The 24,103-nt window shown below is 48.5% G+C and overlaps 1 protein-coding gene across 6 annotated transcripts in view; it reads right to left on the reverse strand.

Moving 5' to 3' along the window:
* The window catches only part of SLC39A11 (solute carrier family 39 member 11), a 319,753-nt gene that overhangs the window by 116,926 nt on the left and 178,724 nt on the right, over positions 1 to 24,103 (reverse strand). For all 6 annotated transcript variants that reach the window (XM_036083775.2, XM_036083773.2, XM_036083770.2 and 3 more), the window contains one exon: positions 16,352 to 16,522. In XM_036083775.2, coding sequence (XP_035939668.1) covers positions 16,352 to 16,522 — 171 coding nt within the window. The remainder of the gene's footprint in view (positions 1 to 16,351; positions 16,523 to 24,103) is intronic.

The raw sequence follows: 24,103 nt of genomic DNA on the forward strand, positions 1-24,103 counted from the left end.
TAGTTTCCAGCCCGGCATGGTAGGGGGATACTTATCGGCAAGTCCAAGGATGTGGGGGCTCTCTTCTATTCTTGGGTTCTCAGAGGAGGGTGTCCCTCCTTGTGCTTCCCCTTGTCCAAGTGATGGCAGGCACAGCATGAATCCTGGGAGGAACGACTTCACCTGGTTGACTTAGACTCCCAAGGCTATCTCAAACCTCGCAGAAAAAAGGTGAGCAGCAAACATCTCGATCAAGATGTGACCAAATGGATGATGAAGCTCCTTATTGAACTAGAACCCAAATTCATTTTCCTCCTCCTGAATACACTTTTATCACCCGTTTGCAGGGTGGGGGGAGATCTAATTTCGGGACTGTACTTAGGTCCCTGTTTCTGTTCATTTGCACCTTGTTAGAGCACATCAGAATTCCAGCATGTGGAGATGTTTTGGTTTAATGATTTAATCATGCCACAAATTACCTGTCCCTCCCAGCTTCATGTCAGCTACAGTCTGAAATGCCACCGATAGGCTGCTCTGAGTGATTAATTAGATTATATTTGGCTTCTGTTCGCATTACAAGTTTTGGAGAGGCAGGTTAGACATTTTTGTTTGGTCTTCCTGAAAGGAGGATGTTATGGGTGGAATCATGTCCCCCCCCACCCAAATTCATACGTTGAATGTGACCTCAGAATGTGACCTTGTTTGGAAATACGGTTGTTGTAGATGTAATTCCTTAAGACGAGGTCATAATGCAGTGGGGTGGGCCCCTAACCCAACATGACTGGTGTCCTTCTGTAACAGACATGCACAGAGGGAGGACGAGAAGGGCCACAGGGACAAGACAATCATCTGCAAGCCCAAGAGAGAGGCCTGGACGGATCCCTCCCTTGGGGCCCTCAGAAGGATCCAACCCTGCAGACACCTTGATTTTGGATTTCTAGCCTCCAGAACTGTGAGAATCTGTTCTTTAAGCCCCCCGGCTTGTCGTGATTTGCTCAGCAGCCCTGGGTCCCTCTCAGCTCTGCTTGTCTTCCTCCCCTATCCCAGCTCCCTGCTCGTCAGGGACTGTACAAGGCTCTTCCCCATTTCAGATGGGAACAAAACCAACCCCAGTCATGAGTAAGGTGAGCCACATTGCAGACAGGTCTGCAAATGTCTGTCTGGATTCGGAGAGTCTAGAAACCTAAAGCCAGGTGAAAAGGTGGGCCAGATATGGGGGGACAGAAGGAAGGAAGGGGGCAGAGGAGGGCGGGGCCATGGCAGCCTCCAGAGAGATCAGATCACGGGGTTCCCCGAGCAGGATGTTTGCTAGGGCTGGTGTGTGAATGCAGAAGCACTGGGACACTGGATGGGAGAAGGGGATCATGGGAAAAACCTGAAAAAAGACTCAGCCTCAGCCCCCCATTGGAGGTCAGGACAAAACAGTGTGTTACCACTGGAGGGGTATTTTAGCGAAGAACAAGCCACGTCTGAGGTTCCAGAGAGACCCAGGGCCCTCCTCTCTCTCCCCTTTCTATTCATCAAAATTCTATGCATCTTCTACTGTCTGACTCCCCTAGTCTGCCCTTCCTCCCCAGCTCCCCACAGTACTCACACCCCCGACATGGAGTCAACCGGTGCCTCCTCTCTGCCCCTGGTGCCCTTTCTCTAGGTCACTAGTGTGGCAGATCCTCCCCCTCGGTGGCTGTGTTTTCACCCCCCTCACTTGGCTGAGGGACCCTCCCATGTCTGCAGAGAGGGCTGAAGCAGTTCGGAGAACTCAAGAAAGGGGCAGGACTGAGTGTGTTAAGGAAGGTCACCGAATGGCCCAGAAGTTCTGTGTGAGGTCAGGGGATGGCACAAAGAAACAGATCAGAGGGGCTCAGAAAACCTGTATTACTGCTCCAGAGGAATACACAGGCAGGAGGTGGGGAGAAAAGGAGAGAGGCCAAGGATGCATTTCTTAACAAGGCGGAAAAGGTATAAGTCTACAGAAGGTTAGGGGAGACATACACACACACAGGTGATTCTCCAAGCTCCCAGCAGGAGCTAAAATTGCCATCACAGATAAATGAAGAACCTTTACCTAGCCCGGAACTTCCCAAAGGGGAGGGGGCATTTGGGGCACCACCGTGTGGACCCTCCAACTCTGCCGTCCATGGACATGAGAGCATAGAGCAGACGTGAACTTCTGTGGCTTCAACAAGGGATCCCTTGAGGATGACCCCCAAAAAGAATTTTTTTCTGAATCATGAACACCAGAGTTGAGAGGAAAATGTCTGGATTTATTGATCCCTGCCATGTGAAACATGCAAATAATTCAGAGATGGAGGATAGAAAGGGGGTCCCTCCTGCTGCGAATTTCCAGAAAGATCATCGCAATGCCACACAAAGAGAAAAGTTGGGGCAAAAAATGAAAACTCAGAATTCAAAAGAGCTCAGTTGTGTAATAGAGAGGGATTGGGTCCCAGTGTCCACACATCTGGAAAAAAAACCCAAACCATTAAAATGGCTGCTGAATTCTGTCTCTATCAGAAAGCACTCACTGGGGCGCCTGGGCGGCTCAGTCGCTTCAGCGTCTGACTCTTGATCTCAGCTCAGATCTTGATCTCGGGGTCCCAAGTTCAAGCCCCGTGCTCGGCTCCACGCTGGGCATGGAGCCTACTTAAAAAAATAAAAAGCACTCACTGATGGAAAACAAAACAAAACAAAAACAAAACAAACAAACAAAAAAAACAATGCAGGGACGCCTGGGTGGCTCAGATGGTTAAGCATCTGCCTTCGGCTCAGGTCATGATCCCAGGGTCCTGGGATCGAGCCCCACATCGGGCTCTGTGCTCAGCAGGGAGCCTGCTTCTCCCTCTCCCTCTGCCTGCCTGTCTGCCTACTTGTGATCTCTCTCTCTCTCTGTCAAATAAATAAATAAAATCTTTAAAAAAAAACCAAAACAAACAAACAAACAAAAAAAAAAAAACAATGCAAAACTCAAGCCTGTTTGTCAACTCAGGTACTAACTCGGCTGTGTCTTAAACAACAAACTGATATTTGTCTAAAACACACACAGAAAAGAAGATACTTTTCTTCCAGTTGTCAGAGCAAAAATCCTTCACTCTTCTGTCCAGCAACTTGGAGAAAAACAAGGGAATTTGTGGCTTGGTTTCCTTGACAACCTTATCTTCACTCCAGGCACCATCCCAGGTCTCTAAGCAACAGGGCACTCTTTAGAATGACAGGGAGGTAAAACCCAGAGCTTATCCTGAACCCCCAGAAACCAAGCAAACCAGGGCAGAGCATGTCCCTTATGGGGCACAGCCCAAATAGCATGGAGAGGTGCACGGCCCCAGATACTCTCACCAAACCCCACATGCAACCCAGCATCCCCCCCACGCCCTTAGTGTCTTAACGTTCCACGTCTCTACTCTCCTCCCCTTGGCTTTTCCCTCTGTCCTCTGGAGGGGTCCGTGGCTCAGTTCATCATGTACCCCACTCCCGACAGGAAAGCCCTGCATGGCCCGACTATGAAGGGGAGGCCACCCCTTGAGACCAGTGCCCAGGAAGGAAAGCTAAGATGCCTCTGTGACTTGCCGATCTTGTAAATGAATGGCTTTGCTGGAGAAAAGCGTTTGATTAAAAGCGGATGAGAGAATATGCCTCTCTTGCTGGACTGACACTTGAAAAGACTGTCTGCACCTGAAAACAGGAGTCAGGGATTTTTTTTTTTCTTTTTTTTCCCACCAGCATGCCCCTACCTCTTCCCTAACATCTCTGTGCCGGGAAGGATTTCTGAGAATACAAAGAAGAGGAGCAAAAGAGAGAGAGAGAGAGATCACAAGTAGGCAGACAGGCAGGCAGAGGGAGAGGGAGAAAAACATCTCTGGAAATGACAGCTCTGAACTTGAATCAGAGTGAGAGAAGATGAGTGCACAGCTCTGCGGCTGAAAGGAACTGGGGATTTGGGAGGAGAAAGTGTGGACTAACACTGCTTTTAACCGCTGTATCAGGGAAACTGCTGTCTCTCTGGTCCCTTTACTCCTCCGGCAGGCTCATGTCCAAGACCCGAGTTTATCCTCGTATCACCTGTGAGGCAGGGAGGTGGGGCTAGAATGATTCATCCTCCCTCACAGATCTGGAAATCACAACTTGCTAAAGCACAACCACACGGTTATTTTCAAAACAAGGTAAAAACTACAGAATCTGAGTCCTAGCTCTTGTTTACCGGTCGTAAGGGAGAGTTTGGCTAGTCTCAATTGTTATCATTCAAAGGCAGTTTCCACATCCCAAATTCCATGAGCTTTGAGTTATTTTCTAATTAAATTTTTTCGGTAGCGCATCAGCAAGACGGATCTGTTTGAGACTCCTCTCCTTGTGCATTTTCCCTTGAGTGGAATTACTGACTAAAAGGGGCAGTGAATTCCTTTTTGAGCACTCATGTGAGTTCCACTTCCAATAGCTACTTGGCTAAAGTGGAGGGATCCGTGCTCTACAAAGCTGATGGCGGGGCTTAAGCCCTGGGGATGGGCTGCAAAGATTGACAATTTGGGGCCACTCCCGGGATTAGGAAAAAGAAGAAGTAGTAGGGGAAGAAAGAGATTAGGGGCAGGAAGAGTTACTAATGTGCTGGCAATTGGCAGGATGGCAGAATGAGGCACAAAATCCAAGACAAAAGGAAATGGGGCCCAACGTCTACTCCCAGAAGCTACCAACCACTGCATGAGCAGGCAGAATTGTGACTGACCAGGATGAGACCCTGCATGAGGCCGTGGTGCCACCCTTTGGGCAGGTAATATTCAAAAAACACAGGCCATGGGGTTGCCTATTCTCCAAGGGGCTGAGCCACGGTAGCACGGGTGGTTTGACGTGGCTTGGAAATCCAGGTGTTGGAGGAAGCTTGGGTCCAACACAGCCCTCCCCCCACCCGGGGGGCTTCCTACAGATGGAACTCGCCAACTTCCACCTCCTCATGTGTTCTGTGAACAGCCTCCCTCCTCCTGTCCTCTCCCACAGCCCCATACTGAGCTCACTGCCCCTGAGTGTGTGTCTCCAGGCCAATAAGAAGAGAGGGGCCCAAGGCCTTGGAAGCTGTTTCAGGCAGGTCATCCACCCGGAAAAGGGAGTAATTACCCTCCAACTGAGCGAGGAACGTGGCACGGACCTACAAGTGTATTTAGGTACCATTTCACTCACCGTACTTAATGACAGAAAGGGAAAGAGAACAGGATTTTGATTTCAGAATTCATCCTTGGCTAATTGCTATTTGCAGAACACAAGTAACAGTTTAATTATTTTCAACTCCACACCATAACAGCTATCAAGGGAATGGAGACAAAATAGAATAAACAGAGACTTATTAAATACATAATTAATATGCCCTAAAATTAGCATATATAAATACGGATGAGCTGGGACTATTACAAAGTCTGCACCTCCAATATGATCACCTGACTAAATCTGTTCTTTCTGCTACGTCTTCTGAACAAATGAGGCCGTCTCTTCGGGGGACAGGGACTCATCAGCTGGTGAGACATTCCCCCGAGGATCATCGTGCAGGCAAAGGCTCAGGGTGTTTTCATAAACCAAAGTTTTAGAAAAGCTGCAATCCTCTTTACGGGGAAGCCAAGACAAGTCAAGCTCTGGGGGTAAAGCCAACACGGATCACATGAGACTCTGCACATAACAACGTCTCTGAGCTAGGGGCCAGTTTGCAGTGGGAACTGTCGTAGGTGTGGCCTCTCCAGGGGGAGGAAAGGTCTGAAGGGATTTCACTGTGCAGCCTTGGCCTAGGGTGGGGCTGCCCGGCTGAACTGAGCCGCAGGGATGAAGTTCTGGAGGAAAACATGCCTCCCGACGCAGACTGATCTGCACAGCCCCGTGCGGGTGGGTCAGTGCTTGTGGCTCCAGATACCTCCTACTTACCCCTTAACTCGCAGAAAGATAGAGACAAACGGCCGCCTATCAAGCCGGTGGCCTTGACCCCTCCCGAGGGCAGGCGGCTGAGCACGACATTCCTGCTGCCTCCCGCATCCCCTCTACTGTGTCTGGGGGTAGAATTACTGGCAGCCTGTCAGTCCTCCAAGGCCTGGGTTCAATCCCAAGTCTGAGGGCAGTAAATATTATTGTTTAAAACGAACGGAGCCGAAAGAAATGACACCCTTGGCCTGGGGCCTTCCCCTTGTTTTGACTTCCCTTGAGGATGGATTCATTCTGCACTGCATTATAATACGTGCCCCTATAAACTTTATCTCCTCTGTCAGACTGGAAGCTCTTTCAAGGCAAGGGGCTGTTTTTCATTCCTTTTTTTTTTTTTTTTGTATCTCTCGGAGCATTGAGATCTGTGCCATCTGACGTGGCAGCCTCTAGCTATGTGTGGCCGTGAAGCACCTGGAATTTGGCTGGCGGGACGGAGAAAATGGGAGACTCTTATTTCGTTTTAATTAATTTAAGTTTGAATTTAAAAACTGAAGAAGTAGAAAAAATTTTTTTTTCCTCCACTACGCACAGCTTTGTTTTGGTGGGACTACATTTCGCTTGAACCATTAAAAATTTAGCATCCAAATTGAGATGTGCCAGAGTGTAAAATATACATTGGATTTCAAAGACTTAGTGTGAGAAAAAAAAAAATGTACAGTGTCTCAATTTTTTTATATTGATTCTATGTTGAAATAATACTATTTTGACTATTTTCGGTTCAAGAAGGTAGATTTTAAAAATTAGTTTCACTTGCTTTTTACTTTTATTTTTTTTTTAAACATGGCCACTGGAAAGCTGACCAAAGATCTGTGGCTTGCCCCGTATTTCTACTGGACGCGGGGGATCTAGCGGCTTCCCCCACGGAGAGTATGGGTCGATTGTTTGGCTGAACATTATAAACAGATGACTCTGTCGCCCTCGCCGGGTCCCCAGTCTCCGTTATAACCAGAGGAAAGCATTTTTCAGGCCGGGGTATTGGGATTAGAAATCAAATCTGTGCCCAGGACACAAAGAAAACCGGGGACAAAAAGGAATAAAATTGCGTGTGCCAATTAATGAATCACGTCCCTCCTTTTGAAATGGATTAAAGTACAGTACAATAGGTTGTAAAGGGAGAGAAGAACTCAGATGATGAGACCACGAGAATGCACTTCATTCACATCACAGCGGCTTCTTGGCAGCCAAGGGAGAAAAGAAATGTCACACACAATCAATTATGAATGTCGTGTCTGTGAGGAAGGCAAAGCTTTCTCAGGGAGTGCATCATCCTACAATAAATATCCTATTTGGGAGCATTGGGGGATGAACTGGGCATTGTCCCCAGCAAAAAAAAAAAAAAAAAAAAAGGAAAAGAGAAAAGAAAAAAATGACAATAAATGATGGGGTGATTTTCACATGACAGTTAATGTCCTTCCTTTGAAACCCGATTTGAGGCAGGAGCAGGTATTCTGGGAGAGGACTAAGCTGGCAAGAACCAATGTGCTGCCTTGCTCGGGGGATGGGTGTGTGTCACCCAGATGAGGGGATGACAAGCCCATCCTTGGAGCAGCTCTTTCCATTTCCCCTGACATCAGACGTGGTGACAAGCCCGCTGTGATTCTTGCACAAGCCACCCCCCACCCCGTGCTGTCCCCCATTCAAGAGACAAGAAGCCAGGTCAGAACCAACGGGAACAAGATGATGGCACCACAGCGGTGACTCTGTACTACCCTTAACTTAGTGAAAAAATTAATTATTTTCGAATTTTGAAATTTAAGGCATTTTATTCATAATCTGTTTGATACACCCTAAGAACACCTGTCTGGGCAAACAGAATGCCTCTCCTAAATAGAACTCAGCCCAAGGCAAGCTTGGGTAGGCTCTAAATAATTTGTGGAGTTGCATTTTTTATTTTTGCCAAGGATCTAGAGCTGTGCCATCCGATGGAACTTCCTGTGGTGATGGAATTGTTCTGTACCTGCGCTATCCAATATGGTAGCCGCCAGCTGCATAGGGCTGGCTACTCAGCACCTGACATGTGGCTAGGTATGGCTGAGGCTCTAAATTTTGCATTTTGTTCAAATCTGATCAATAAATAGTAGAGCATGTGGTGGCTCCGGGATCTAAGCCTTTCTGACTCCAAAGCCTCTGCTTGTCTGTCCCGCTAGCTACCTAGCTGGCTACCACGGTATTGGGCAGGTCCAGAAGGACTTAGCAAAACCACGTTCTAGCAGATATCTGCCTGGCCAGAGGAGAAAGACAACTGGAATTTACCGGAAACTTCGAGTCTTAATACAAAAATATGTTCAAATTCTCTTGCCTTAATTTTCTCCTTTCATTTACATAATAGGTAGGAGGATGACATAATCTAATCGATGTGGAAATGAGTCTGGATTTCCACCCCAGTCCCCACGCAGCTTGAGGACACAGCTCACGAGACCCGAAGGCCAGTCGATAGGGCACAGGCATGGGTCTGTAGCCGGTGGCAGGAGCTGCCGGCCCATCTGAAAGTTGCCCCGTTGCTTTACGGAGGTGGGGGTGGGGGTGCGCTGGATCCTGCAGGAATCCCAGAGCTACGATTTCGCCCTCGGGGCGTTTGTGCCAGTTCTCATGCTCGAACCCAACAGCGTAATTGGGGAGCATGCTACCAGCTTCTGATACAGAGCACACCCAGGGATACAATATGCTGAGCAAAATGTCATCCCAGACAGGAGCCTGAGCTAATTACAGCATCAGGCTTCCCACTGAGACACAGATAATTAGAGGAGAATATTACAGTGTTTCCCAACTCCTGGGGTAAAGGAGAAGCCTCTTCAAATGTAACCTGCTGGAGATAGAAATTAAAGTGGCTAGAGACGTTCCGTTGGGAGACCACCAAGGCCAGCACCAAACCATCTTTCAGGATCAGAGCAAAGTGAAGGCAAAGTAGGAGGGAGGAGGGGCAGGGGGAGAGGACGAGGTGTGAGGGAGTTACCATCTTCCCGGCCGTACCGTGTTCTAGCCCCCGTGATAAACGCGTCACAGCAGGGGACACGGTGAGTAGCCCTGCTGGTGGCTGGCACTGTTCGTTTCATTTAACGTTGAACCGCAAGATGGGTATTATCTCCACTTTACAGCCAAGAACACTGAAACTGCCAGAGTCCTACCTAAGGTCACCCAGCTCCGAAAGCAGTGGGTGGCTCCAGGATCCACGCCCTTGGCCTTTCTGTTCCTAACTCCTGGGCTTGTTCCCTCTCCCCACATCACCCTCCTTGACATGAGAAAAGGCTGACAATCTGCCCGGGTCCTGGATGGTCCTCGTTTGGCGGTGGTGGTGACGGCCGGTGCGTGGGGGGCCTCGTGGGGGCTGCGGGGGGCTCGTTGCACATGCCTCTGCAGGGCACCCACTGAGGAGGTTCACGTTGCCCCCGCCGCCGAAACCTCCCTGCTGAACTGAGCCGCGGCATCTGGAGTGATGATCGCACCAACACTCCAGAGTGGTGCTGCAGACGTTAACACTTCACGTGGCAAGCTTCAAAAAAAGGAGAAGCATTTCCTGAACGTCTCTAACTGGCTCTGGAAAGCGCTGTGGTCCGCCGGAAGGACGGAAGCATAGCTCACCATAGCGAGGGGTGGGCTGGAAGCAACGGAGGGATGGAGCATGAGTCAAGCTCTTTCTGTGCCTGCTCACGCAACCTCGAGCCTCCTTTTCAGCCTCCCTGGGTCTCAGTTTCTAAAATGTAAAACAGGGTATAAATATCTAACTCATATACGCAGGGTACTTAAGGCCCCGGTGAGTGGCAGCCTCCAACATTAGCAATGGCTCTTGCTACCACCGATGAGTTGTGGCCTTGAGTGGTGCTCCCCGCACTCGTGACCTGAGCCTGGGTCTCTGGCTGTGCAAAACACTCCTCCAGTTTTCTGGAAGCAGAACAATGTGAAGGGGAGGCTGTTGCTTCAGTGATTTCACTGGAAAGGTCCCTATCTAATGATAGAATTTTCTATCCTGTCTTGGTCCCAGGAAAACGGAGTCAGAAGGCTGTCCTTTCTAGCTCCTGGCTCCTCCCTGCAAGCTCTAAGCACTGCACCTCCAAAGCTGCCCTTGCAGGGGGAGAGGACGCGAGGGGAAAGTGGATGCCCAGGCTCGTGCCACCAACAAGCCCCGGGACGTGTGAATGCTGCCTTTCGTGATGAAGGAGACTTTGCAGACAGGACTGTCCTGTCTGCTTCTCTCCTTCTCCCTCTCCCTCTGCCCCTTTCCGCACCCCTGCTCATGCATTCACTCTCCCTCTCTCTCAAATAAATAAATCTTTAAAAAAAAAAAAAAGGAGGGAAACAGAATAGACACAGAAGAGAAAGCAATGTGCCCACGGAGGCCAAGACTGGAGTCAGGTGCGGCCACAAGGCCAGGGGGCCAGCAGCCTCTGGAAGCTGGAAGAGATAAGAACAGACTGTCCCCACGAGAGGGAGCATGGCCCTCCCGGCTCTGTGACTTTAGCCCAGGAATACCGATGTCGGACTTCTGGCCCCCAGAACAGGGAAAGAATAGGTTTGGGTTGTTTTAAGCCATTCCGTTTGTGACCATTGGCTACAGCAGCCACCGTAAGCTAATAAATCCTCCGTTTTGTTCCCAACCTGTCATTAAAACAACCTCAGTAAGATTATCTCAGGCATAAAGGGATAACTGTTACTTTTTTTGTAACACCCTTTTTTGTGTGTGTTTTGGGGGTTAGGGATGTTGAGGTGGTTAGGTGTTGGAGGTTCTCCTTCCCAAAACCATTTTTATCCTATGAGTCATTCATGATAGATAAGTTGCTAAATCTCACAAAAACATGAAGAAAATAGCAATCAGCCACAGTCCCAGGAATAACCAACCACTGTCGATATTTTAGTGTGTGAATTTGTGGGGTGTTGTTCCTTGGGGGGGGTAAAAAAAAAAAAAGCTCTTCTGATTAAAATTTCAAGCATTTCATGTAAAGCCACGAAATGTAGCCTAATAGGAACCATCAATGAAGACAAGCCAAATAATTAAAATCAACTGTCATGCTGTTCTGGAGACACAGGCAATGACCCTAGCTCGCTCTAGGTCACGGCAGCAACCAGCAAAGTGAACTTGACTCTTGATTCTAATGAGAGGACAATAAAAAGCATAGGACTCAGCTCGCCTCCTCTATGGATTAATAAATAAATTTCGAATGCAAAGGAAAGCCCCGGAGACCCATAGGAGTTGAATGCCGTCCCTTAGCCCATCTGGTTGGCCAAGGGAGAAGGGGAACTGGGACCCCTGCTTTCGATTGACACCTCCCTCCTGCTAGGATGGAGTCTAGGTACCAAGTGCACCGGTCATTCCACATGCTCGAATAGATCCTGAGCTCCAACATGTAATATGCGAGCTCCTAAAAGGCAGCGGGCATGGAGCTTCCTGCAAGCAACTCCACCAATCGGGGCGGGGGGAGGGGGGAGACACCATCCAGCCTGATAAGATCACGACAGACGCAGACGCAGGATACAGCACGGCGTCACAAAGGAAGGGATGATTAACACTGTAAAATACATGAAAAGAATATTGTACTGTGTATTATTTTTCACAGACTCATCCAATGCCAGGGCTGAAAGGAATCATAGCCATAATTTAACACATGCGTGTGTGCACACACGCGCCCTGAATCACCAAATGGAATAGTGTTTGAAGGAGATAACTTCTGGAAGATCCCTTTAAGCTCTCAATTTAACTTTCCGGCACAAAGCAATGCTATAGTGCACTGTAGAGACCATAAGCCACTCATGAAAAGAGATTAGTAGGAACTGGATTGCTAGCTGATTTTTAATTCCACTCAGACCCAGAGAGGGAGCTTGTTTTCCGAAGGCCCGGGAACCTCTGGAAGGCTCAGAGCCCTTGAGCCTGAATGATCCTGCATGGAAATCACTTTAAGAGACAATGTTCCAAAGGCCACAGAGTTGCTTTCGCAGAAAACACGTCCCTTCCTCAGGATACCATGTTCCAAAGGACTCGAGCGCCCCAACCCGCCGATGCACACAGGCCAAGACAGAGAAGTGACATGGAATGCGGGGGAACAGCATCTCCACCTGCGGAGATTCTGCGTCTCCCACACGAGCCGGAGGGGCTTGCGTCTGATGGTCTACATCAGCCATGACGGTTTCCTCCTAGATCACTCAAACTGCTTGCACGACTGGGCCTTTGTTTCTGGAAAGCGGAGATTTCTTCCCTGCTCCAGGGCTGTGGACGGTCTTCGTGAGGCCCATGAACACCCCAAGCTGCCTGTGAGCTGTGTGTGAGGGGATCCCCAGCTCTTCCCAGGTTCTCAAGGACGACGGTGAGCCCAGGAGTTTAAGAACACATCCGTCCTTGCACGCGTGTATTAAATGTTAACCCATTGCCCCGTGTGTGTGTGTGTGTGTGTGTGTGTGTGTCCTCACACGCCAGAAACCTCCAGAGGACAGGACACTCGCTAACAAGCTCTCCTTTTTACTTCCACATTAAAAAAAGAAAAAAAAAATTAACAAAATGTCATCCCCAGGACACATAAAACTGAACCAGCAAAGACAAAAAAACTTCACAAAAAATCAATTATCCTTTTAGTCATTGTGAAAAGTCTATCTTCAAGCCCAGAGTCTCGGGGAACGTCAAAGCTCTAGTTAAATTTTTAATAAAGTATAAAGGATAGCGTTAAAAAAGAGACCTTTTCAAAGGTCAGCTGGCGACAGATAAGCTCTCGATATGGTTCCCATCAAAGGGCAGGAAGCTGGACGGGAGTTAGCAGCCCGAGGCTCCGGGGATGGGCCCCAGGGGGGCCTCGGAGACTCGTCTACTTGCAGTTAGACCCTGGTGACATCGTTGGCACCAGGGCTTGCAACGACACCTACAATGCCAACGATTCACACCCGGTCCGAACTTCTCTCTGCCGCCCAGACTCTGCTCCTGTCTCCCAACTCGTATGTGCAACTACCTGATCGGCGTCTCCCCTCGAATGTCTGCCGACAACCAAACCTCACCATCCAAAGCCGAGCTGTTGATGTGCCCTTCTAAAATCTGCCCCCATGGGGTCTTCCCCATCCCAGCTGGTGGCGACTCCATGCTTGCAGCCGGTCAGCCCCGAAACGTCGGGGTCCTTCCTGGCTCCCGTCTTTGTCCACACCCCCCGTCTGCTGCATCAGCAAACCCCACGGCTCTACCCCGAGTGGACGCCAAGATGGGGGCCCTTGTCAGTGTCTCTGGCACACCTGTCCTAGTCTCAGCCACCTCTGTTTGCAGCTCGCATTCCTACCATGGCCTCTGCCCGGCTCCCCGCGGCCACCCTCACCCCTCCTGGGTCCAGTCTGAATTCAGTGCCTAGAGAGAAGCTTGGGAAGCACAATTCAGATCATATGCCTCTCTGCTCAAAACCCTGGGGTGGCCCATCTCCTAGAGTAAAAAGGAAAATCCTTACAATGCCTGTGAGCTCCACCTGGGGCAGGGCTGACCTCTCTGTCCTCACTTTGTGCCTCTCCCTCCCACTGACCCTACTTCTACTCCATGCTGGACTCCTGGCTACTCCTCGGGGGTCCAGACGGGCTTCTGCCTCAGGGCCCTTGCACTGGCCGCTGCCTCTGCCTGGAACTCACTCTGCCCCAGAGAGCCGCATGTCTGACTCAAATGCAAGGTCTCAGTGAGACCCACCCTGACCACTCTATTTAAAATTGCACCTCCTTTCTGTAATACCTTAGCATCTCATCAGCCCTGCTGGACTTGTTCATTCTTTATAGCCCCAACCGCCTTCAAACATAACATATAATCCACTTACTAATATTATGTTCATTGTCTATCCCCCTGCTATAATGTTAGTTACGGGAGGCTAGGGATCTTGGTCTGTTTTATGACTGACATAACTCAAGTACCTAGAATTCATTACTAAAATGCAATTCATAAAAGGCAAGACTGGGGAAGACATTTACCCTCAAACTTCTCGATCCAGCAAGCTAGATGCTCGCCAGGTCATGGACCATTACACTGGGCTTCTGATGAAGCCAAATCAGCTGAGGTTCCTACGAGCCACTCAACCCTCATTTCAAAAGACACTTCCACATTCACCATAATAGGGACACAGGTTGAACATGAACTTGGGAATGCCAAGGATCCAGAAGAAGGCCTATTGTCAGGGAAGAAGCAACCTTTGAATTCGTGCTGATTGTGGATCATCAAATGTTGGTGTCATCCCATGCACCTTCTTGCTAACACCCTTTTGTTTCTGGCCTTAATCCAAGCTCTCACTGAAGTCAATAAACATTTAAAGATGTGAACTCTGATTCTCCCTAACCTTCTGTCAAAATGAGCCAGGACACAGTCCCAGTTGAGTCCATGGGAACACAGAAGGGTAGAGGCAGGTGGGAGATAGGAAGGGCTTCCTCAGAGGAAAGTGTATTCCTGGCTTCTCAAAGCCCTGTGCTATGAAATCTGGATTTTAGAACACTTTTGTATTCTTCAGGGAGACAGAGAGTCACAACGGGATACCTCAAGCCAGTAGAGTCATCTTATGTGACTGTAAACCCAATGGACAGATTTTTATTCATTTTCAACTGGTTAGAGAAACCTTGAGGGGCAGAAAGATTGCTACTATTATGACTGAAAAGACAGGTAAGTACCTTCTCTTCTCTACTGAGTAGGATTTAACAGGTTGCAGCCAACTGTGGAGGTTTTTCAAGCTGTCTTCTGCCAAGCCCTAGGTCTTCCAGTGAGCTTGCTGAGAGTCTGGGGGTGAATGTGGTCAGACCCTTCCACCAGGACAAATCTGCCTGTGGTCAGCTTTGTGTGTTGGGGTCCCCCATAAGACTCGGTCTCAAGGAATATTGAATAGCAAGCTTTAGAAAAACCAGAGAGTCTGCCCATGGCCCAAAGGGAAAGAGCCAACAGGGAAATTAGAGAAACATGCTGAAGAAAAATTGGGGGGCAAACCAGCCTATACAATCATATGATAGAAATTCCCAAGACCAGGATACAAATAATAAGGACTGTGCTTCTCATCTAGGGGAAGACCTGAGCTTTATTGGTTGGAAACAGAGGGCCTGGGTGGCTCAGTTGGTTATGCAGCTGGCTCAGGTCATGATCTTGGGGTCCTGGGATCGAGCCCCACATCAGGCTCTGTGCTCAGCGCAGAGTCTGCTTGTCCCTCTCCCTCTGCCTCTCCCCCCTGCTCACGCACTCTCTCTCTAAAATAACTAAATGGACAAAATCTTTTTAAAAAAGCAATTGGAAACATAGTGTTCTAGACAGGTTTAGTATGTACTGGAATATATAACATATCAATATTTTCATTCTTTAAAAATGACCAAAAAAAAAAACAAAAGTCCTCATTGTACAAGCAGAAGGATATTGAGTTACCCAGAGAGGAATAAGTTCGGTTTGGCCATGGCCTTAGACCCCCCAGTATTGAAGCCAGAGGGTCATGGAGCAACATCTACAAGAGCTTCGAAGAGAAGAACGTGCCTCTAGTCACTGCCCCGTAATGGGGTGATGGGTTTGGCATTATGAACGGTGCCAAGAGCTCAGATAATATCTGTATCACCCGGGGACACTCCCTCAGCGAGGTTATTCCTAGAACTTGAGTTCCAGCACAACCAATGATGGATCAGAACGTTGAAGAACTCAAGCCTGAGGAAGTCACAGCCGGAAGGGAGAACAGGACCATTATTAATGCTAATTACTGTTACCATTTTCCAAATGCTCATGTGGCCCAAGTACTGCACCAAAATCTGTGTATGTGTGTGTGCATGCGCACTACAGCATCTCATTTAAGTATCGAAATAAAATGTAATTCATTTTGCAAATGATATCCCGCTTCTCTCAGTAGTAGCTTTGTGCCCATTTCACAGACGAGAAAACCAAGGCTCAGAGAGCTCAGGTAGCTTGTCCAGATACACAAGCAAGTAAGCGGCTGAGCTGGAATTCCAAGATGTGACCCAAGGAGTTCCTCAGGTTCCCTCAATTTATTTTTTTAAGACTATCTTTATTCTTTTTTATGCGTATCTGTGTTTTCTTGTCACTCTAAGTGAAGCATAATATTATTTTTGAAATAGAACGCCAACACATTTTGTTCAATTAAAACAAATCCAGAGACGCAAAGCAAATTACCGCAGCATGCTAAAAAGGATAGGACTGGCAAGGGCATTTCAGACCGGTGTCCCACAGGAAAGAGGCAGGTAAGGTGACCATCAGTGCTAAATTGTACGGAGCTCAGTATTTTAAAAGGGCATTACGCAGAACCAGAGACATCCCGCGCTTCTACGAGCTGCACCCCACAGTGATAATGCAAGTTAAAAATAAAGTCAAGGAAGATTTGCATTCTGTCCCTGCGCCCCTCAACAAAAGGACCCACATCACGACGGTTGGCGCCCCTCTTCCGGCCAGGCAGCTGAGCTGACAGCGACTTTCCCTCCAGGCCAGTAGCCGGACCATGTGGGGGCAGGACCTCACCTGGAATGTTGTGGATGGTGATGGCCAAGATGAGCAGGGCGATCCTCCTCCAGCTGCTGCTGCCAGGCTGCGCCGGGTTCCCTCGAGGAGGCACCGGTGGGGCAGGGCCCTCGGCAAGGCCGGTGGCCATCACCTTCTTCCTCTGATAGGCCTCGCCGTTCTCGCTCTTGTCTGAGCAAAGAGAGAGGGACAGGGAGAGAGAGTACTTTGAAAATGTGCACACTGGTGCTTGGGTAAGCAGCAGCAGGGGGAAATTTCCACCCTGGGGAAGGGTCTCCTCCCTAACTTCCTAACGGACCCCATGTTCTTCTCTTTCTTCCTCCCTCCCTCCCTTCGCTTACTCGCTCACTCGTTCGGCAAACACTCACTGAGACACTCAGTGCCCAGTGTACAGGGCCAGGAAGGGATAAAAAAGATGAAACTGGGGGTGCCCTAGCAATGCTTATTAGGGAGGAACAATATTGAGCGGTGATTAGGAGCTCAGATTCGGGAGCCAGGCTGCCGGGCTCACTGCTGACTCGTCCACTTATGAGCTGTGTGGCATTAAATGAGCTGTTTACACTCTCTGTGCCCTAGGTTCCTGAGTCACAGAATGGGATAATAATGGTACCTATCCCACAGGGGTATGCGAGGATTAAATGAGAGGCTCCAGGCAAGGGCTTTGCTGCTAAGTGCGCAGGTGTCACGTGTTCTCTCTCTCCCTACGGCATGACACCGTAGGTGACCCTGCTCTCCTGGTCATGCTGCCTTATGGGAACCCATCCACATGCCAGGCCCAGCCAATCAGAATCCCTCCCCGGGGACCGGGGGGGGGGGGGGGGGGAGGTGGGAGACTGGAGTTGGGACAGGCCTTGTGATTCAAGTGCAGATTCTCAATCCAAAAGGTCATGTACGGGCAGCCTGACATCCCACGCAGGAAGGGAACAAGGAAGCAACTTGACAGATGATAGAATGAAGCAGATGCACACAGGCACACAGAGACGGGAAATGATGCAGCAGGCCAGCCAGCCAGACGGACACACACACAGACAGACAGATAGACAAAGGGCAGCCTGAGTGCCGCAGGACATTCTGACGCTCATGGGCTGACTATGGTACCCAGCCACTGGATTTCCTGAGCTAACCAGCTAAACTTCCTTTCAAACCTTCCCCTTGGGGGATATATCTGAAGGGTGTCATTTCACAGGCCAAGAGGTGATGCCAACTACCCATGGTCCCCTGGGTCAGATGTGCGCACTCCTGACAGAGGGCAATGGCCCGGGTCTGCGGCAGAGCGCCCAGACCGCAGTGGTGCGTCTGTGGGAGCGGCGTCCCGAAGGAGCAGAGTCTTGAGCAAATGGCAGACATGTGGGGGCAGGAATGCAAAGGAGAGTCTCTCTACCACGAGTGAACACAAGGACCTGCAAGTCATAACTCAGAGGTCATGGACAGGACACCCAAATGTGTTTGTAGGCTCCCCAGCATGAGCAGGGCAACCATACCTCCCAGGAGGGGCTCGCCATCCCGGGGGGATGAGGACTGTCCCCTTTCACACTCAAAGTGTCCTGGTTTGGACAGTAAACAGTGTGGCTTCTCCGGCTTCAGGAAACGGCAGAAGCTTGACAGATACTCGGCTGTGCCGGGGGCCATCGCTGGCAGAGGTCATCAACTTGAAGGGTAGGAGGGACTCTCTGCAGTGTTTCTGCTTCCCTTCTCTGTAGATTTTCCATAAGCAAAGGAATTCTCATCTCTAAGCTGAAAGTTGCAGAAAATGTTTCCCAAAGTCAAATTAAGAGAAAACGGGCAACCGTAAGGACCCCTTTGGCCATGACCGTGGGCCTCTGGTGGCGCCTCTCCTTACTTCTTTGGTGTAAAGCAAGGTAGGGGTCCTTCATCTTACCCTCTCAGGGGCTTCACTTAAAGACCAGAATCTCGCTACATAAACTTCGTCGGGTCTTTGATGCCCTTTTCGGATGAACCCACCTAAGTGAACGCTGCTTTCTACTTCCAAAACAGGAACAAAACAAAAATAAAAAACAAAGCCAAAACACTTCATTTGAAAATCATGTTGTGTTTGTTCACTCAAATCCAGCAGGTCAGCTTGAGGAGGAAGCAAGTGCCAAAGGCAGGCGGACTCAGGCTTCCCCAGGCCCCAACCTGTTCTCTCTCACAACAGTTGAATCTCAGGCTCCGGAGGCCTTCCGTGGATCCTCCAAAATGCAGGAATACCAGCCCCCAAGCATCAGCGGCCACAGCACACATAACTGGTCTCCGGCGACTGCTGCCGTCTCTGCTGGAAAGCGACACGTCCCAGATGCTGTCTGCACAAGGTGAAGCTAAACACACTCACTGCGTGGTCTCCAGGCCATGTGTGTGATGACGTACACACACACACACACAAGCACAGGACTGTCGCTTGGTACCTCACAGATCACACAGCCTTTGTGCACATATGCACATTTGTTTCTCAACACCCAGAGGGTGTCAACTTTTAAGCTGACAATACTTGACTCAGGCTGCAGAGGCTGGACAGAAAACTGAGTAAACATCTGGGACCTCAAGCCCATGAACACTGAAGATGCAAGCAAAGCAAGCCCTAGTGCTGTCCAGGAACTAAGCCACACGGTGGCGGGGGGCCGGGGGAGGGGGGCACTCGCCTTCCTCCCGGACTAGTCAGAAAATACCACCAATTCACTGGGCTTCCTTTGAGTACACACACCTGACCCAGCCCTCCAATGTGCGTTGATGGGGCGGTGGGTTTGGGATTTTACAATTTAAGAGAGAACAGACAGGGAAGACATGAATAATTCCTTTAAATCCAAGGGCAGAAATGTACACTGACAATCTCGGAAGCAGGCGCTTATTTTTGTCAGGGTCACAAAAGGATCGGCCTCTGAATCTCCCGCAAATAATGCACAGAGAGCAACAGGGATGGGGGCACCGTTAGGGAATTCCAGCGGCGAACGATCGAGAAGCAGAAAGAGTTGTTAATGGAGGTAAAGCTGCACGCTCCGCCTGGGGGTCCCAGCATGTGAAAGCTGCCATCGGCGCCTTCCCTAGTGGGACATGGCGGGGGGTTGTGAACACCTGACATGCTTGTTCAAGGTAAATAAGCCACCATTCGGTAACAGCCTCTAATGAGTCTGCAACGAGGACAATTAGTCCAAATAAATCACTACAGAGAGTACGGATGCCTCCTGAGCAATGAATCTCCTTGCCTCTCCCAGCAAGGCGAGTTCAACCACTGCGTGCCAAGAAGCAGAACACCCAGCGCCATGGGCAAAGGGTGACCACCTCACGGAGGCAACCGCCAAGCCTGGTGTGGGCCACAGTGACAAGACCCTGTGAGATTGGCTGAGAGGGGAAAGGTCCGGGCACTTTTGAAGTAGGATTGGCAAAGAGGAAGGACATTTAGAGATGGAAGAGTCGATGTCAGTTCAGAAATGCAAAATGGTGTCAGTGACATCAACTAATCGGTGGTTCTAAGAACTTTTCCTCAATCCTTCCAAAGGCCCCACAAAGCAGAGATCATTCCCTCTAACAAATAAAGAACCTGAAGAGCTGAGAGGTGGAGTTAACTGGTCCCAGGTCACACAACCTGTCCCAGATGAATTCAGGAGACAAGCCAGGTCTTTGCCTGCAGAGGTGACCTCTTAACCAGGGTCCCATTGTTGACTTGGGGTGGGGGGTGGTGGAGTGTTGATCTGCTCCTTTGCTCCCCAAGAAGGGCAGTGAGAGCAGTCACTGCTGTGACATTTAGGGGCTCGAAATCCCAGATGTTTGTCGTGGAAATGTTCAGGGTGCAGAGAGGGTCTGGTGAGCTTGCATCCCGTGACCCCAGAGGTGGGAAAGGCTCTGTGGAGATCTCCTGTCTATTGTCATTCCCACTCATAGACAAACCTGGAAAGGATGCACAAAAACAGTCCTTCTTAACCCCTTAGCTCTACTATTTCCAAGTGTAAAGCAGCTGTAAGTAGAAAATAGTTATGTAATACCAAGCACGGAACACAGGGTTACAATTCTTTCAGGAAGGTAGAAGAAAAGACTTCAAAACTGCCCATTATCCAAAGAGCTCTTTTTTTTTTTTTTTTAATTTAGGCTCCAGCATCTAAGAATCCACACAAAGGGACTCACTGCTGGGGCTTGGCCTATCGTCCCCCAATTTCATCTTTTCTGGGGAGGCACGGCGTTGCTGCATTTGAGGACCACAGGGGAATAGACAGACCTGTCCAAGGCTCATTCTTCCTGCTGAATCACAGGGTGAACTTATGTGACATTCGCACAATAGCGCATGTGAGTCTCATCCCAGTACATCGTATTATAGGGCAAAGCTGTCCCTGGTGCTGTGGGCACAAGCTGGGGGACCACCACGAACCCGGCTGTGTGGGGAAGACCCATCCTCCTCAGGGTTTGACTTCCTCCCCGGGGAAGCGAAAGGTGCTGAAGTCTCTAGATCAGTGGCTCTAAACCATTGTGCATCAGCAACTGCTTTTGAAAGTACGGTGGAAGCTATGATCCTCTCTCCAACACCAACAACAAAAATACAATTCTGAAAAAATTTTTGAATCCTTATGGATTCAAGGACCTCAGACCGAGAACATAATACAAGATGAACACTATGTTAACCTTTGTTTTCATAACCCATGGGCCCAGTCCCCCAGGGACACAGGATGTTGTCCCTCTGATGATGTAACCAGCCCAATGATGGAACCTCAGTCCCCAGTGAATGTGGCAACACTAATTAATAGATCACCAGCCATGAGAGCTTTAAAAATATCCCCAAGACATCAAGGGAAATGATCTGGTTGAATTAGCACAAATAGGCAAATCCTCATCTGCAAAGCACAGAAAACTTCAAACCTCTGGAGAAATACCTTTTTTCTAAACCCCCACTTACAAAATATAAAACGAAGAGTAGTCAGTGATACATATTCATTACGTACTAGATATGCACAAGCAAGATCAAAAGACCGATCCAAAGCAGGGAGAGAGGAGGATCTATTTACTTATATTTTTCCTTCCTTCTTGTTTCCCAGAGAATCAGAATGATTTGGGGGAAGAAATACAATTATCATCGTGAGTGTGACAAAGCTTGCTAAGAATTTGGTCCTGTTCTTTAATAATTTATGGGATTAGCATGACCTCCTTTATGTAATTAATGCTTAATTTGAACATGAAATAATGACTCGACAGAGGGTAGCATCAGCCTTGGCATGTAGAGAAATCAAGGCCCACGGAGGCCCTTCTTGACAGCCCCATGGAAATTTCAGAAAGAGCCAGGTGGTTCTCCCAGTCTTGGCAGATGACACTTCAGCTCAAAGACTTCCAAAACTAAAGATTCTAACTGTCTCTCAACCTATCCACACTCATACTGTTTCCCTTTTATAAAGCCATAAACATAACTCCATTAAAGAAAAGGCCTTAATATCCCTACCACAATGACTGTCATTTGTTCTTATGCCTTGTCCAGTTCATGCACATTCATGTTTTGCATAATTGCAAATGGTGAGAATAGATGCAGCATCACACTGCCTGCCACAGGATGTGGCTCTGTCAACCATGGGATCAGGGCTCTGCCAACCCTGGGATCATGGCTCTGCCAACCATGGGATCGTGGCTCTGTCAATCATTAGCCATAAGGCTTCAGGGAAATGCTGGCTTTGTGCCTCAGTGCCTTTGTACTAAAATGGGTTTAATAATCACATCTTCTTAGTAAGGTTGTTATGAGAACTAAAATAAAGGTAAAGTGCTTGGCACTGTGCCCGGCACATGAAAAGCACAACGAATGTTAGCAATTCCTATCGATTATACATCTTAATGTACAGTTTCATATTCCATTTGTTTCACTTAAAACTACAGAAATATTTCCTACATTTCTCAGCCTCTGTGACTCTAGTTTTTAATGCCTTGAGGGACTTTAGCTTAGTTCTGAGCCCATCATTTGCAAAACCATTTCTTTCTATTCAAGTTTGAATGGTCACTCTTTTCCAGATACTAAAAGATGCAGTGCCCCGTCTTGCCACGTGGAGGAATACTCTTTCTGCTCCCTCCCGCCCAGAATGGGCACCCACCCAGGGGAAGTATCTTCTTGACCTCAGGCACTAATTGTTTTATAGCTTCATGATTCATATAGACCATGGGAGCACAGGGTTGACCTATCCCAGGAAACACATCCCAGCATGTGAGGAAAAGTTCCTATTGCAGACGGGGAATCTTTGTGCAACGATCCTTAAATCGTCCATGTGCTTGCTTATAACTCATTGTTGGCCAACAATTGGTTTGCTAAAATTGAACTACAGTGGAGCTGTATCATGGGCACATTTTACAAATGCAGATGCAGGTACATGCCTTTGAAGATACAGCATGAAAATTCCCTTCATGTATCCATCGCTCCCTTGCTCCCTTCCACTATCTTTTCAAAGTGATTTGGGCTTCGAGCTCCCAGAAAGAGAGAGATGTTTGTTGAAAATGGTAAGAAAATTTAATTCTTGGTTTTTGATGTTCTGGGGAGGGGCAGGTCTTGGTGGTTTAAGGGAGAAAAAGGATGTTCGAGAGGGGTCATTTTGACTCTTCGACCTTTTTGCCTCAAATGCCGTCTTTAGAACCCACGGGGCACTTGAGACGCGACTCAGCTGTCAGGAAGTGGGAAGGTTTGAGTGCTGGAGGCTGGTGAAGGAGTGCAATCTCTCTCTCCATGCAAACAGGGCAGCCAAGAGGATGCTAATGGTGCCTTCCCCCGGGAAGAAGCTCCTCAGCTTCCCTGAGCCCCATGAGGCTACTCACCCACGAGTGTCCTTAGATCTTCCAGAAGCCCTTAGAAATGCCAGCATAAATGCAGCAAATGTGAAGTCCTGGCAGAAAGCCAACAGCGTGCCATTCATTTAAATGTTGCCCATTTCATAAGTTTGATGGGCTTCAGTAGTCAAAGCAGGGCTGGCCAGCCATTTGACGCCCCCCTCACCATTGGGCAGGTGTCCCGAATACAATATTCCTGCCAGTAACCTCATTCTGACTATAAAGATGTAAGTGCGTATCAAAGCAACCTTGAAAACCCTAAAAATATACAGAAGAAAATTTAAATTGCACATAATCACATCATCTAAAAATATATATATGTTTGGAGTTTGGTGCATTTCCTTCCGTGCTTTTTTGTATGGTTTTTACATAACAGAGATACCATATTATATGACTGTAGACTGCTTTTTGTTCTCGCTAAACATAACATAAGCATTTCCCCTCTATGACTGAAAACTCTTACAGCCATTTCAAGCAATACAAATTATTATTTACATTCTCATACTGTTGGGCATTTAGGCTATTTCTAATTTTATTTCTATAAATATCACTGCAAAACCTTTCACCTGTATAAACAACGAGAAATTTGAACAAAATTCCCAGAAGTGGAAGTCAGTGTTGATCAGAGGGCTGGGATACATTTGGCTAATTAATTTCCAGAAAGGCCATGCCATTTACACTCCCGTAAGGTAGAGTTTGCAAGTTCTCATCCTGGCATTTCTTCGTCAGCATGGGTATTTCGCATTTAAAAATAAATGTACTCCTTTATGAAGGAAATGACATTTCCCTTGGTTTGTATTTCTTTGGCCACAGGTGAGGTTGAACATTTTTCAGGGTGTCAGGCGTATTTCTTTCCTCTTTTGTGCAAGGTCCTCTATCCAAACGAGGCCTCTTTAATGACACATGATTAGCTAATTCCTTGCAGCCGTGGGTCATTTTCCAGTGATTCACTTCTGCCTGTGGATGGCCAGTGAGAGT

This window comes from Halichoerus grypus, chromosome 2 (genome assembly GCF_964656455.1).
Source record: "Halichoerus grypus chromosome 2, mHalGry1.hap1.1, whole genome shotgun sequence".
NCBI classification, from domain to species: Eukaryota; Metazoa; Chordata; class Mammalia; order Carnivora; family Phocidae; genus Halichoerus; species Halichoerus grypus.